This window comes from Symsagittifera roscoffensis, chromosome 2, assembly GCF_963678635.1.
Source record: "Symsagittifera roscoffensis chromosome 2, txSymRosc1.1, whole genome shotgun sequence".
In the NCBI taxonomy this organism is placed as follows: Eukaryota; Metazoa; Xenacoelomorpha; order Acoela; family Convolutidae; genus Symsagittifera; species Symsagittifera roscoffensis.
The window spans coordinates 11,754,362-11,771,312 of record NC_087063.1 but is presented as its reverse complement, the minus strand read 5'-3'; the positions used below and the strand labels follow the sequence as shown (position 1 = coordinate 11,771,312).

Genomic DNA, 16,951 nt, shown 5'->3' with positions numbered 1-16,951 from the left:
ATAGTACTACTAGAAATGTAGGTTTCTGGAGCTATTCTAGCCAGTGAATTGACCGCTTATGGAAAAGCCGCTTTTCGACGCTTCCGCTTTTTTCGAAGCCGCTTTTTGCTTTTACCGCATTTCTAAATTATAGCTCTCCGCTTTTATCGCTTTTTAAGAAAACAAACAAGGAAATATTAATTGAATTACATCAGTTAATTTTTAAGTACAGAAGATTCTCGAGAACTTTTGCGCCCAGGCGGTTGTGTTTTTTCGAGAGAATGTTTCCGCTGGCAGAAAAAAGTCACTCGACAGTACCTGTGTCAGGGCTCACAGAAAGTGCGTTGAAAGCGAAACTTTGTATGCTTTCTGTTCGACCAAGGATGAAGTGGGTTGTTGATTTGGACAATGGGCGAGAATAAATAACTCGACATGCGATCTGCAACTGATCCAGAGCTAAAGCAGGCTGCATTTTAAAATCATGTAAGCGAACTTGCTTAAATGTTGTTGGAAGGCTGCTAACGTCGATACTATCTGCATTCGGATTAAATACTGACCCATTGAACGAGCCAAAGTGTTTCATGAATAAATTCCGGCTATCCAATTCCCACTTGGCCCGCTTGAAGGATTCCACACCCACGAGCTGTTGCAACAAATACTACTTCTCGGACATGAAAAAACATTTAGAGAAAAACATTTTTTGTATCTTCACAAAATAAGGCACTTAAACTATGCATGGAGGCTCGAACAACCTCATCGCGAGCTCCCAATTTCTTTTCATAGGCCATAATGGACAAACCTTTCGTTAGACCAAGAAACATGCGGAAAACAAATACAAATTTTGCGAGGAAACCTTCAAGTGGTGCGCATCCCTAAAGCGGCACTTTGAAAGTACACATTTGGTGAAGGATCAGAAAATTGTCAACAATTACCAATAGTGCCACCTGATGAAGATCAACAACGTGATGAAAAGAACGTTCCTGTGTGTCAAATGCAAGCAGCTGGTGGAGGAAAATTTCCGACACAAGTTTAACGCTCAAAAAAAGTGGCGGAGGTAAGTTTGGAGGTAAGCACGATCCTGATCAAGACAACTTCTACACAAAAGAGTCCACTTTTCATGAGCCATAATCGACAAATATTTGGTTAGATCTAAAAAAAAGCGTTTGCAATTGTCCTTTGTACGAAATACTAAAGAATTGCTGGTGCCATTTTGACTTGAAAATCTATTTTCGATAAAAAGATTTCCATACTTGTTTCTTTTAACCAACCAGTGATTGGCTTAATACACTGTGTACACCTTCTGGAGTTGATATTAAGGCCTGGACGCTACCAATGTAAAAAAAATCCAATTTTTGATACGAAACACCAACAGAAGGTAGGTATCCTGGCCGACTCTTTGTGGTAGGGCTCATTCTTATATATGATTCCACCAGTCATTATGGCCTAGATTGAAAGAAACTGAACCTTGTTCTTGTACAAGTAGCACAGTTACGCATTCAAAGAATCTTAAGAAAAATATAATGCAAAGAAACGCTTTTTTAATTGATTCGCCGTGTTTTGGCCTGAAATTTTTCATGTTTGTCATTCAAAATTTTAAAAGCTGTAAAATTAATTTCGTATCCAGTTTAAAGGTTTCCTTCAATTGTCCTGGTGATATTTGTTTCAAAACAAAACTGATTTTGTTGTCTATTGAGCTGCGAGCCTTCTCGTTATACAAAATCAGTTTGGTTTTAAACCATCGGTGAAATTGAATATTCAACACGCGACAACAAAATTGAACTTATCCGTGCTTTTCCACGCTTCTTTCCACGTTACTGTCGCAACAGCAGTGAATTGACCGCATATGCAAAAACCGCTTTTTGCCGCTTCCGCTTTTTTCGAAGCCGCTTTTCGCTTTTACCGCTTTTCTAAAATATAACTCTCCGCTTTTATCGTTTTTTAAGAAAACAAACAAGTAAAAATTAATTGAAATAAATTAATTATTTTATAAGTACAGACATAAGAACAGACTACCCAACTCATGAAATTGCTCAAAAAGGAAACTAGAGAATTCTCGAGACTGTTCTCGAAGACGTAAAAGTGGGTTTCAACCATGTTCATTTGATTTTCATTGGGATCTCATGCCTTGACGAAACTCGTAGAAAGACAAAGGCAACAGAGAACAATAATTAATATGGAGTGAACATTTGTGTAACGCCTGGTTCTCCGAGGACTCGGAGTTAACGGGTCCCTTTGATGGTGGATTTTGATGCTTGAGGGCGTTGTTTGAGATAAGGTGGAAGGCATCAGGAGTTGCTGATGAAACATAGTGCTAGGGTCATAAAAGAAGTCTTCAATTCGCCGGTTTGACATGTTAAAATAGTCGGCAGTTTTATGAAAGTTGACCCTGTAACAGAAGTTTGAATTAAGACTCTAAAGTGTATTCCTATTTCGTAAAAAAGTTTTGGAATGTGAAACTTAAAACAGTAATGTAAACTATCAAGAAGGAATAAGGCCTGTGGCGAGAGACACTTTACTCCAGTGAAACAAAATACATCTAAATGATTGATCGGGAAAAGGTTCCTGGGCTAACTTTTGTATCATGCTCGAACTTATTCTGATGAAAATGTCCCCTATTTTAGTAAGCAAAGTTGAAGTAATAGTACTATTGGAAATGTTGTTTTCTGGAGCTATTCTAGCCAGTGAATTGACCGCTTATTGAAAAGCCGCTTTTCGCCGCTTCCGCTTTTTTCAAAGCCGCTTTTTGCTTTTACCGTTTTTCTAAATTATAGCTCTCCGCTTTCATCGCTTTTTAAGAAAACACACAAGGAAATATTAACTGAATTAAATCAATTAAATTTTAAGTACAGAAGATTCTTAAGAAATTTTGCGCCCAGGCGAATGCTTTTTTGAGAGATTGTTTCCGCTGGCAGAAAAAATCTCTCGACAGTACCTGTGTCAGGGCTCACAGAAAGTGCGTTGAAAACGAAGTTTTGTATTCTTTGTGGTTAAGTCGACCAAGAATGAAGTGGGTTGTTGCTTTCGAAAATGGGTGAGAATAAATAACTCGACATGCGATCTGCAACTGATCCAGAGCTGAAAGCAGGCTGCATTCTGAAATCATATGAGCGAACTCGTTTAGATGTTGTGGGAAGGCTGCTAACGTCGAAAACATCTGCATTCGGATAAATTACTGACCCATTGAACGATCCAAAGTTTTTCATGAATAAATTCCGGCTATCCAGTTCCCGATTGCCCCGCTTGGACAATTCCACACAAACAAGCTGGTGCCACAAATACTAATTCTCGGACATGAAAAAGCAATTAGAGAAAAATATTTTTTGTATCGTGACAAACTAGGGCCTTTAAACTATGCAAGGAGTCTCGAACAAAATTATCGCGAGCTCCCAATTTCTTTCCATTGGCCAAAATCGACATATCTTTGGTTAGACTTAAAAACATGCGGAAAACAAACACAAATGCGAATTTTGCAAGGAATCCTTCAAGTGCGCGCATCTCTCATGTGAAGGATAAAAAATCGTCAATTTTTACCAAAAGTGTCACCTGATGAAGATCAACAACGTAGCAAAAAGAAAGTTTGAAATGCAAAGAACTGGTGAACGAAAAGCTCAGACACAACTTAACGCACAAAAAAGGGTGGAGAGAAATTTGGAGAGAAGCACGATACTGATCAAGACATCAAGACAACTTCTACACATAAAAGTTCACTTTTCAGTGGCAAAAATCGACAAATCTTCGGTTAGATCTAAAAAAGCGTTTGCAATTGTCCTTTGTACGAAATAATGAAGAATTGCTGGTGCCTTTTAGACTTGAAAATTTATTTTCGACAAATAGATTTTCATACTTATTACTTTCAAGCAACCATCGATTGGCTTGTTACACTGTGTACACCTTCTGGAGTTGATAGTAAGGCCTGGACGCTACCAATGTAAAAAAAATCCAGATTTTTGATGCGAAACACCAACAGAAGGTAGGTATCCTGGCCGACTCTTTGTGGTAGGGCTCATTCTTATATATGATTCCACCAGTCATTATGGCCTGGATTGAAGAACACTGAACCTTGTTCTTGTACAGGTAGCAGTTACGCATTCGAAGAATTTTTAGAAAAATATACTGCAAAGAAACGCTTTTTTATTTGATACGCCGTGTTTTGGTTTGGAATTGATCATGTTTTGTCGTTGAAAATTTAAAAGCTGTACAATTAACTTCATATCCTCCAGTTTAAAGGTTTCGTTCAATTGTCCTGTTTATACATACTCGAATACAAAACTGAATTTGTTGTCTATTGAGCTGCGACCCTTCTCGTTATATAAACTCAGTTGCATTGTAAACCATCCGTCACATTGAATATTCAACTGGCGACAACAAAATTGAACTTATCCGTGCTTTTCCACGCTTCTTTCCACGTTACTGTCTCAACAGCAGTGAATTGACCGCTTATGGAAAAGCCGTTTTTCGCCGCTTCCGCTTTTTTCGAAGCCGCTTTTAGCTTTTACCGCTTTTCTAAATTATAGCTCTCCGCTTTTATCGCTTTTTAAGAAAACCAACAAGGAAATATTAATTGAATTAAATCAATTAATTTTTAAGTACAGAAGATTCCCGAGAACTTTTGCGCCCAGGCGATTGCGTTTTTTTGAGAGAATGTTCCCGCTGGCAGAAAAAAGTCTCTCGACAGTACCTGTGTCAGGGCTCACAGAAAGTGCGTTGAAAACGAAGTTTTAGATTCTTTCTGGATGAGTCGATTAAGAATGAAGTGGGCTGCGAGTAGATTTCTAAATATAGCCGAACTAAAATACAGCACAAATACACTTGAATGATTGGGCTTAGTTTGGGCGCTACATAATTTTAAGAATTATTTAATGGGCAAACAATTCTCGATTTTAACCGACTCAAAGCCCTAATTGGAGCGTTAAAAGATGATAAATACAAAAAACGGCTCAATCTCGCCTCACCCGTTGGCCGGATAAACTGCTACAATTCGACATTACCCTCGAACATCTCCCGGGTAAGGAAATGGGATTTGTCGACTATCTTTGTAGACACCCATCGGGTGAACCCGTACCAGTCTCGCTCGATGATGAAAACTTTGTCATCGCTTCGGTAAATCAAATCAGCACCCTACTAGGTTTTGAACATTTGATGCCTAGATAATCTTGGCCGCAAATAAGAAACAAACTTTCTAAACAAATTCTGACGCATGACGTCATGCACTGCAATATGATTGGCCAATCGACTAACAATATGACAAGTCAAGAAATAGAACGTGAGAAACGACAAACTATATTCACACATTCCAAAATTTCAGTGTGTCAAAATTTACATTTACGAACAGAAGACTACTCCATCCTGCAAAACTATTGATTTTTTTTAGAAGCTTTAAGAGATATGTCCGACCAACTTGAATTAAGAGAACAACAACAAATTGAATATCCTAGCGTAGAAAAAACCCAAACCTTAGCTCCAAGTACTAGTAACCCATCGGGTAAACCCTCTGAGAGAACATCTACTAAAGAAAAAAGCTCCAAGCCGGTTAAACATAAAATATTTCCCTTCACGTGGCCCGAAATAATTGATTCTAAATTCATGGCTTTATTAACTAAACAAGACCTTGTATTAACGAAAATTATAAAAGTAATCGAAGAAGACCAAAAAAGGACATCTCACAATTGGAAAACTATTATAAACCGTATATCAACAATCTGCACGTCTATGGAGGATCCCTTTACTTTGACGATAGACTAGTCATGACATCAGGTTTGAGGTAAACAATGCTACATAGACTACATGAAGTCCACCCAGGCCAGTTTGCGATGAAAAGTCTGGCAACTCTCTACATTTGGTGGCCTAAAATCTATCGCGAAATAGAAGTACACGGAGAAAATTGCATCGTGTGTGAAAGCATGTAAAAATTTGAAGCCTGTCAAAAAATGATAAAATCGGAAAACTCCCAACGGTCGTTGAACCAAATCAAGAAATGGAATTGGATTTTGCCGGTCTGCTACTGTTAACATGGGGATCAAAAAATATATACACAAAAAATATATAACATCCAGCACATCGGCTAAATCAATCATAAACTTACTTAGAAAATGCATAGCTTTACACGGAATACCAAGAAAGATTAGAACGGACCAAGGGTCGGGTTTTATCTCAAAAGAAGTCCAAGAATTTTGTCAAGAACAAAATATCAACGTAATATTCAGCCCAGTGGGTGGCCATAGAGCTACGGGTCTGGTCGAGCGACTAATTAGAACAATTAAAGAACGACTTTTGGTCATGGCACAAGAAAATCCAAAACCCTCGTTAGAAATCGCATTACTTAAGATCATAAAACGCTTAAGAACGGTAACGAAACAATCATTAAATTGCTCTCCTTTCGAGGCACACTTCGGTAGATCACCAAATACAATCTGTCTGTCATAATTTAGTCAAAATACCGTCGTCAAGAAACCTAGATTGAAACAAAACCTTGTTATGTAAATATAAAGGACAAAAACCAATGTGCCGGGACAGAAAACATGACTGGGATACTCCGGACGATATCGAAGATGAAGACCTGGATAACAATTCATCTTCATCGGACGATATACCTAATGCAGTTAGATATGTACCCACTAGCTCTGGTTCCCCGGTCAAGGTCGTCTCCCGCGCTGAGAAAAGAGAACCTCTAGGCGCTGCAAATCCCGTTCTGAGTAACCCGTCGGGTAAGATCCTTATCTATAGAAAAGTACAAGATAGAAATGAGAACGAACCATTCTATAGCGAATTTAAGGAGGAAATAGTAAGGGAGTTAGATCATACAATAACACTAAAAATTGGAAAACAAATACGTATATCTGATTTAGCCGTGAAAAGGCCATCTGTTCCGAAGAAGATTAGCCCTAGAAAGAAGTTACTGAAGTTCTAGTGAAGTTCTATGCCACCAAAGGACTCAGGAAGACCACAAGACCACAGAGAAACGTTGGATTCAAGAGTACAAAGTCGACACAAGAGAAAATAAATTTAGAAGCGAATTCGAAGAATTAGACATTGCAAGACGAAACGCCGCAATGAAGAGCTCAAGAGACACACTTCTGAGAGGAGGAGGAAGAGAAAAAACGCCTAAGGTACCCCATTGGTCCTGAAAATATACATGAGGCAAGCCCGCCGGATAAGCCCACCTGTCTAAGAAACATCACGCCAGAACCAAAAACGACGAACCCACCCGCCGAAATACTGCTCGAAGATGAAGCCAGCGACTTATTTCTACTGAAAGACCTAAAACTACAAACTCTTAGTAACCCTGAAAACCGACAAGATAAGTTGTTACAAGAACAAATAGAAATTAAACAAGAAACGCCTAGAAAAGATGAAACCAACTTAGAAAAGGAGGAAGAAGTTTATCATCCAGTGATTGACCTAGACTCAGGAGACAACTATCCAGCCCAACACGCAACCCCACAACTCATCCATTAAGACAGCCATCAGGAAGTCGATACAAACAATCATCACCAGACAAAATATCCTGTCACAACGATAAATATAGAGAAAAAACCAAAGGAGGCATCCACAACTAAGAACCTCGCAAAATTAACGGGTACGGCCATAAAGAAGGCCTCTTCGCCAATGAAATCACTGCCGCCTAGTAAACTGCCAGACACACATTCCCGCCACAAAACTAGACCCATTTGAACCAGACAACCGCCAATGCTACTCGGAGAGAGAGTGTTCACTAGCTTGGTAGAAACAGCGGGCGACAGGCCAGGCGAACATAAATCAACCCGAGTCTCAACCCCACCATATACTTCATCGATTGGAGCATCATAATGGAACTCGAAAGCCACCAGATAGACTTGGTAGATTTAACCTCTCCGTCAACCTCTTCCCCATGGCACCCGACCTTAGTTAATCTCTCTGAAGGTGGATCAGATTAAACGGGATACGTAAAGCCATCATTGTCGCTTTCTCCAATAGGCTCCCCCATGAAAGTACAATTTAGACCGGATGTTCATAAATCGAAGTTTCACCCATCGGGCCTACCCTCCAAACCGGCAGATGCTACAATGACACCAATTGTGTTTAATTCCGATTGGCTTAATACCACTTCAATTATCTCCGCGATGGACCTATTGGGCCGACCTATGACGCTCCACGAGCTTAGGAGGTGGACGGCTAATTGAGCTTCAACCCGTGGTGCCGCTTAGACTTCGCTCATCGTGGATCATTCAATTCTGAAAAAGAAAAACTTAAACTTTCTTTTGTTAATTTCTCGTTTAGTTTTTTTTCTCTTTTGCCTTTAGCTTTTGTTTACCATTGTAAAGCTATCTCATTGGCTAAGTTAGCGCTTTATCCGGATTACTTACTACTATACCATTTGTTGCTAACTCTACTTTTGTTGCTAAATATTACTTGCTATTCATGCAACTTTCGAGTTTATGTAGCCTATTATTATTCATCGAATTTAAGTGTCAGGAACAGCATTCCTCCCATCATGGTGACAACTTGGGGTTTTTTTCGTTCCGTTGCCCCGTTATTTCATCCCTGTGCTTGAACATCTTACTGCTGCTGAAAAGTATATGATATAATTCAATTAATTTTTCGCGGGGAATGTGAAAAGGGATATCATTGTAGTGACCGTTTAACCTTTGAGTTTCCATTTAACCATGCTTACGTCTATTAATTGATGCCTGCCAAAAGCGCAACGGCTTTTGGTAGAACTGATATTGGTCATTTATCGTTTAAGAAATACGCAACTAATTCTGTTAACTGAACCAATTCTTCATTCAACCTTTTACTCTGTCTATTACCTTAGCGTAACTTTACCTCTTAGTCTTTTATTCTAGTATTAGATAAAAGCCTGCTACTTGATAGTAGGGATCTTAACCTATCGCGTCTTAAACTAGTCTTAGTTTAAGTTAGTCTTAAACATTCCAATCTACTGTTTTAGTATCATTTTTTAGCAAGAAGATGAATTCTGATGAATTCTTAGAATATAATGAATTCTTCGATTAATTAGAAAGAACACCGTTATAATTATCCACGATTGTTGTGCCGAGATTTTTCAAATTTGCCGAAATCAAAAGTTGTTCACTTGGTTTTATTTTTAATGACAATCGTGGACTCGAGTAGAGATATGGGTACAGGTCAGATGGCTATGCCTCTTGAGCCAGCCCTCTGACCCCCTTTATTTTTTTGACCTTCAGTTTAAGGGCCTATTATGTGCGTCATTTAGCGCCTATTTCCAGAAATCTGGGGTCTAGACCTACAAAGTTAACACTTGTATTTTTTTGATTTTTTTTTTTCAAAAAAATTTTCTATAGATCTTGGATGATAGATCAACTCTTCCTCTGAGACAATCTTTATTGTTAATGCCCGCTCTTGTTCACTTCCTAGCTCAGTTTTTTCATGTCAGATTTTCGCCATTGAAACCGTGCACCCACTAACTAGCACCAATAAAATAAACTCTGTAAGATTTAAACTGTTACTTGATATGTCTTGATACTCATTGGATCAATATGCACAGCGCGTTCAGCGCCGTTTTTCTTTTTATGGATCCCATTCAAAGTACACTCTGTGAACTGAAGTGAGTTTCCGGAAGACCCTTTGAAGAGTGCAGATAGTTCTATAATTCCATGCGTGTGTAGGCAATTTGTCGGCAGATGATAGTCAGAGAATCCATTTTTGCACGACAGCCCCTAAAAAATTCACAGTACAACTCGGTGAAAAACCTATATTCAAAAATCAAACAGTGATCCAAAGAAGTCGAGCCAAGCACAAACTTAAAATACAGAACACAAACTGCCAGCAAAGCAAATCGGATGAATTAAGATAACATCACTGTAAAGACGGCAAAAATAAACTACTTAGCCGACAAAAACAGCCGCCTGCTATATTCAAAATTAAGGCCGTTTTATTTCGTGGTAAATTTGATAATTGCTTACCCCACGCTGTAAAATAATTAAGGCCCTTCTTGGTTCCAATCGCATCGTTCGGAAGCTGAGCAAGTGTACATCACACGGTAGAAACATATGCGGCTGACCTTTGAACCCTCTAGCTGATGAGACTTCTGCAATGGAAGAATGACTTTGGTTGGCTAAATGCACAAGAGGGATGATTGGGCTGTTCAAGGCCAAGTTAGTCTGAAAGGACAGAACAGTTGGATGTATCGTGTAGTCCGAGGCATCGACATTTGCAGAGGAATGCTGTGCTTCTGTGGAATCAAACGTCTCCAGCATAATCCAGAAGTCATTCGGGGTCAATTTGTTATCTTTTACGCCTTAAATACATTTTAAAATGTACACGTCTGAGTAATAAAGGCGCTGGGCTTTTATAAAAGGGCCATGCGTTCGAACCCCACTTAATTTTTTTTTCATTTTTGCGCAGTTTTTGGAAGTTTTCCATTACAAAAAGACAAGCCTGCTCGCTCGCTTTACGCGCTTGAAATTAGACAAAAAATCGAAAATTTCAAACCGGTTTTCCTCGACACTGGAGGACTTTTTTTAAAAAAATTTTAGAAGTCGTTCGAATCACGACTAAAAGGGCTTTAATATGATATATCACTCAACTCACTACGATGAATATTTGTGGTAGCTTATTTGGCGAGGAAAAAACAAAAAAAAGAAAACAAATTAAAGCACACCCGAATACAAAGTTTCTCCCCATTTTTCAAATGGTCGGAACAAAAGTTATAAGATCGTTATACCAATATGTATTCATGGTTTCAAGGTGCGTACTACCAATTTGTATTCATGGTTTCAAAAGACATGTGTTTAAAGTTATCACAGCGAGCTAATACTAACATGTACAGGCTGGAAGCCGGCTTGAATTTTTTTAGTAACTTCTCAACTTATCACACTCAAGTATTCTCACTATGATACATTCAGAAACAAGCAAGAATCATCACTCAGTTTCTCATCAAGATGAACCCCTCACCCCCACCCACAACAACCACCATTCCCCCACCCCACCCCCTCCCACTAAGGCCATCACCAAGAATAACTTAATTTCTAACCCTGCCCTAGTCCCCGCAAGTCATCCTGCATGAGTCTTCTGTCGAGTACAATGTCCACTTGACCTGATGAAGTCATGCCCACCCCATTGGCCTGTGCTGAGTGCAGAGAGAGCCTGAGGAGTCCACTATGGCTGTTGATTATCATCTGTGAACAATTTACATCTTATAGTCTCAAACATCAACTCGATAGCGTAATTTTGCAAAACTCAACTGAACTCAGCGACGGAGTATTAACACACAGAGGAGAAGTTGCACTTCGCATACAAAAGCAAAAATATGACCGATAACGCTACTGGGAAAAACTGAATGAGTAAAACTTTGAGTCTACAAAATTTCTAGAGGGACGCACGCCAATTATGAGTCTACATAATTGCTAAGTGACGCAAGCCAATTATGACGCGTTAGCAGTACCAGTCAATTTGCAAAAGAAAACTTACTAACTAACATGGCTCAATTTATAGAGCAAACGCATTTTAACTAGTAAACGAAAAAGTTAAAAACATTAAAAACATCGGACCCTGGCCAGGTTCGAATCCTCTTATTTTGTTGCGGGTCTCCTTCCCTACCTTTACGCTATAGATCGATGATACCTGAAAACTAAAGTGCTAATAGAGGCCCAGCTGAAGCTTGAGGTACCCCTGTTTGATATTTTTTGTGTTGTTGTACTGATGCCGGATGAAGTAGTAATTTGAAAAAAATAAAGCATTGGGTTTCACCCAAAACCTTGGTTGTTCCTCTATTGAGAAATGAGTGAAATTTGTAATTTTGGAATTTTCCCAGAAACATGCTTCTAGTTCAAGCTTTAATGCGCAGCAATTTAAGCACGGAGGCTTCTTACAACCTGTTGCCTTGATTAAATCTTTGATATCAGATTAAGATTTTTTCGAGAAGTCAAAAGTTAAAATAAACGGACGAGAAATTAAAACATTGACTTTTCTGAAGGCCATTACTTTTTAAGGGCAAAAAATTAACGTGAGCGGTTGCACAGACGAGCTTCGCTCAACCCTTCGTCAATTTCATCTATTCATTGAACCTAAAAACTCAGGTTTGCGATGGTAGTTTTCAAGACAATTAGTAGAAAAACAAATTTTTGACTTTTGTAAAACTGCTTAAAAATTTTGAGTTTTCCAGGGTCATAACTATTTGCATAAAAAAAGGCAGAACCGCTTATGAACTGGAGCTTCCCACAACCCGTTATTCACACAGCAACCAATATCTCAGATGCGGGAGGGTAGTTTTTGAGAAAAATCGAAAAGTTTCAAAAAACGGTCAACAATTCGTAAATTTGACTTTTCTGAGGGTCATAGCTTTTTGTCTCAAAGAATTTGAGAGTAAACTCATGCAGGGGAGCTGCCCACAATCCGTCCGTTTGATTGAAACTAAAATCTCAGATTTATGAGGGTAGTTTTTGAGAATAGTCTAAAACTTTCGAAAAATGGTTTAAAAAAATGGAAAAATTGACTAATTTGAGGGCCATAATTTTTTGTGTAAAAAAGTTTTGGGCTGAGTTACTTATGCAGGGGAGCTTTAACCACCAGCCTGTTCTCTCCATTAACCCAAAATAGCAAAACTGCATGAGTAGTTTTCGAGAAAATGTATAAAACCCAAAAAAAATTGAGTCAAAAATTCCCCCCAAACACTTTTTCGAAGACTGTAGAAAGTGGGGTAAGGTAAAAAAAAGAAGATAGGGGAGCAAGCAGGCACATAGGTGAGTGGCCGCGCTTCCCATTGCTGCCACTCTTTTGAAAATTGGCAGAGTAATTTTTGAGAAAAACAATTTTCCAAAGCGTCTCTAAAAAAAAATAATAACAAAACTCGATGCCATACATTTTCATAATCAAAGAGGAATTTGTTATGTAAGAATCTGTGTTAATATCCTCAGCATTGGCTGTATTTAATAGCTAGTTATTGATCAAAATGAGCACTTTCAAAATGAACACATTTTGTCGCAACAATACTTGCGTCGCAGCAATATTTGCGACTTAGGTTGGAATAAAAGCGAGTTCGCACTATAAAACAAGCTTTGCTTGTGTAAAAATAGCCAATAGACAGTTGAAAAAGAGCCAAGGAACGCACGTACAAAAAAAACATACTGAGTTGTTTTCTGAAAAATAGCAACTTTTCAATAGCTCTTCGAAATACTAGAACAAATTAAAATGAACACTTTTTGATAAAATCAAACCAATTTGGGACACAATTAAAGGCTTTTCCCATTATAGCCGTTACAATTATCTATAGCCCCTACAGCAAGTAATTCCGACTTAACAAAGAAATTTGCACAGTGAAATAACATGTGCATTATTATCGGCTCTTCCCCCCACCTCATTTACGAATCAATTATGTCGTAACGAGGGGTTTTAGAAGGTTAAGTATGAAGACCAGAAATGTTTTTCATAGCCTAATTAGTAGGCATACCAATTTTTCTAACAATCCGATGGTGAAAAAAATTTTACTAGTAAAAATTCGCTGGCGGGGGGAAGGAAAAAGAGCCTCATTATCAAATACCATGTGCATCATTAACTATTTATGCATAACTAGTAACTATGTTCAGCGCTAATATCGTAGCTAACAAAACATGTATTCATTTTGTATGAATGCACTAACAAATGAAAGCAATACAATTTTTGAAAACGAATTGAAAAACGCCGAGCTAATATTTTTAGTTCTAGACTGAAGGGGCTATGGAAAAGAACCAAAATGAACACAGAGGTAATGGTTCGCTTCGCATACACAGGAGAGAACACGACAAAAAGCAGCTCTATAAAAATTAAGAAAAATTAGAAATAAGCCTCGAACTAGTAAAATTCGGCTAGGTCTCGGATTCGATCAGCGACCTACTGCCAGCCATAGATTATGATTCTCACGCACTAACCATTCAGCCCCGCACGCTTAATACATCACAAACACTAGCCAATAATTAAGAGGAGAACAGGTGCTAAAATATTTCCAATGCTAGATCGTGATTATACCAAGTGCCATCAAACAAATTAACACTCTCCACTTTCAATGAACACTTTTAAATGCGAGTTCGGTTAGAAAAAAGAAGGTTCGTACTATAACACTACGCTGATTGCACGTGTTATCAAAAGAAAAAGTAAAAATAAGCCTTGAAAATTGAAAGTTGCTGTGGCCGATTCGAAACTGTCGCCAGAAGACTTGCAGCTTCACGTCCTCACATCTGCTCAACGGGCCTTGATAATTTACCAACACTAGTAAACAATAAAGCAGCAACATATGCATACCCGATGCTATGCAGCAAAAGTCGCACCAACTGTAGTCTTGTAAGCCAGCAAACTAAGTGGAAACTAAGCCGAGAAAAACAGAAGCAGACAAACAATAGACAGACACGTTTTTGGAACAAAGATTCCCATTAAAAAAAAACGAGAAAACGGCGAAAAAGTTCTTACAGGCAAAAACGAACTAACCAAAAAAGATAGGATAAGACTTGAAAAAGTTTACAATGTACCGGGACCCAACCGCCGACCTGGACATTATTAGTCGTTTTCACACGTTTTCGCATCTGCGCGAAGGTAGCTTGACAATAGGTAAACACCAGCTAATAATGAAGCAGATATAACAGGTGCTATTAAAATGCTAACGACGAGCAGCGAAGTGCCATCAAATAATCACCTTTACTTGCAAGCTGGGTTAGAAAAAAATGTATTCGCGATATCACATGTAGCTAGACCACTTGTTTAAACAATGGACAAACATTGATTTTTTTTCAAATATTAAATTCTTTTATTTCCATTTTTGCTAACTTTGCCAGGATCATCTGATGTTTCCCAGCTCAATACCAGAAAAACCTTGTCGAGTGTATTCAATTGCAAAACACACGCGCCAATTTTAACTTTGTGCCAATCCAACATATTCTAATCAATAACAGTTCTAATCAATATGATTGAGAAATTTTAAATCGATTTAAAGGCCACTCTACCTTATAGCAGATACTTCTTGTTTTGGCAAAAAACAGCCCACACTAATGACTCAGATGCACGCGCAAATTTTTTTTTCGAGCTCTTTTAAGGTCGACGCAATTGAAAAAACAGGCCAAAAAAGCAGGCGGCAAAAGTAAATATTGGCATCAGAAAAATTTTAAAAAAACTTGTCTGTCAGCCAAAAATGGATATGTCAAAATAGTACAAGGGAGGGCCCCTTTGAGTCGGCAGGGGGTCAAATCCCTGATAGGGGGAGCGTCTTGTATCTGCTACTGTGTCAAAGCAAAAACTGCTCACAACGCTGGCCCCCAATCTCCGCAAATTCTTGATGCTCAGACCAAGCTAATCGAGGAAGCCACATAACTTTCGCTCACCTGTGATGGCATGGGGTAGAAGCTGGCCTGAAGAGGCAATTTGGGGTTGTAATGTCTGGCTTGCATCTGGAACCCATTCAAATCAGTGTAAAATGTCCTCTTCATGTTTACACCATCACTGGACTTTAAGAGGTCCACGGCCTCTATACGCATGGCAAGTTCTCTGTTAGACAGAAGTCGGATGTCAACCAGGTTTGATATCTGCACACTATGGCCATCTAGACCTGAACAAAATTACACATCAAAAAAATTTTTAGAAAAAAAAGCAGAATTTGTAAGACGAAACAAGATTGGCCCGCTTCCGTGCAACTAGATCACAAAATCTTCAATAATTTTTTTTGCAAATAGATTGCCAAAGAAAACTAAAATCTTCAATATATCTTTCAAGTTTACTATTTGATGTGTGAAAGAATGTAAAACACCAAATTGTGTATAAATTATGCATTTCCAAAATCTCGCTGAAAATAGATTTCAATGATTATACTGTTATTAATGTTTTTTTTTCGGTTCAAATGATGAAATAAAACAGTATCAACTGTGTTCACTTATTACTAATCAAATGTCAGAGCCCATGCATTATAATGCTAATGCAGCCTACAGATTCAAAAAAGCCACCAAGAGTAGCATTTTTATTTGCAACTACACGGAAAACAGACAACGACAATCTACAACTCAACAATCGGATGTACAAGAGCCTTCTCTCCGCTGCCTTCACTACACCGTGCACACAACTGCCCCAGGAAAGCACTCTTTTTCAAGAGTCATAAGTCGGCCGATAAAGCCTGTATAAAGGTGCTATTGGAACCAAGTCCCAAACCGGCACTTGCAAACCCAACGGTGCGCAGCCAACCTGGGTTCTGACTTGGATCGGTCGCAGTCCTGATTGACTTTTTGTCCCTCCAAGAAAACAAGATATCTGTGTTGGTGCCGGCTCTCGGACAGGAGAGAGTGTCACGGCCGCAGATCTAGAAGTTGGTTGGTCCCTATAACACCCTAGTCTAAGCAACACATTGCGAAAGCAGTGCTAGCATTCTAGGAGGCAGAGATACGTTGCGACCGGGTCTGCGATTGCTTACTTGGACAACCTCTACTCTGTCGTTATTGTTGGACCTACCAAGAGTAACCCGACGGAAGAGGGTCTAGAGTGAAGAAGAAAGTGCCCAGAAGGACGAAGAGGGTGCAAGAAGAAGGGCTACCAAGAGTAACCCGACGAAAAAGAGCCTAGAGGGAAGAAGAAAGTGCCCAGAAGGACAAAGAGGGTGCAAGAAGAAGAAAGTACTAGACGAAGAGGGTGCAAGAAGGAGCATGCCTGCTCACATAGTGAGCGAAGAAACCCCCCCCCCCCCACAATGCCATCATCCCTTAACTCCCAAATGGCATCAGCAATCGAAAACTACGACCAAAGCGATGACGAATCTAATTCCGAGTTAATAATCGAAGGAAGCCTGACACCAACAAGCAATGATCAAGAAAAGGCCTCGCCTCAAAGGCAACTGACAATGGGACCAAACCAAGATCAACATGCTGATTACATCACAGTAAAACGAAAGCAGTTCAAGAATGTGCCCAAAGGGCAACCGACAATGCATTCAGAAAACTGGCAAGAAAATCTTGATGATGCTTCGCCTAAAAGGCAACCGACAATGGAGCAAAGTCAAGCAACTAATCGA

General features: G+C 39.1%; 2 protein-coding genes across 10 annotated transcripts in view; both read right to left on the bottom strand.

The window, feature by feature from the left end:
• The window catches only part of LOC134840715 (dynein axonemal heavy chain 2-like), a 446,672-nt gene that overhangs the window by 367,573 nt on the left and 62,148 nt on the right, over positions 1-16,951 (bottom strand). The gene's annotated exons all lie outside the window — the stretch shown is intronic.
• Positions 9,432-16,951, bottom strand: part of LOC134839691 (alpha-mannosidase 2-like) — a 37,086-nt gene continuing 29,566 nt past the window's right edge. The window contains exons 11-14 of the mRNA XM_063855313.1: positions 15,282-15,347; positions 10,970-11,114; positions 9,969-10,234; positions 9,432-9,653 (exon numbers count right to left, since the gene is read on the bottom strand). Of these exons, the coding sequence (XP_063711383.1) occupies positions 9,432-9,653; positions 9,969-10,234; positions 10,970-11,114; positions 15,282-15,347 (699 nt within the window). The remainder of the gene's footprint in view (positions 9,654-9,968; positions 10,235-10,969; positions 11,115-15,281; positions 15,348-16,951) is intronic.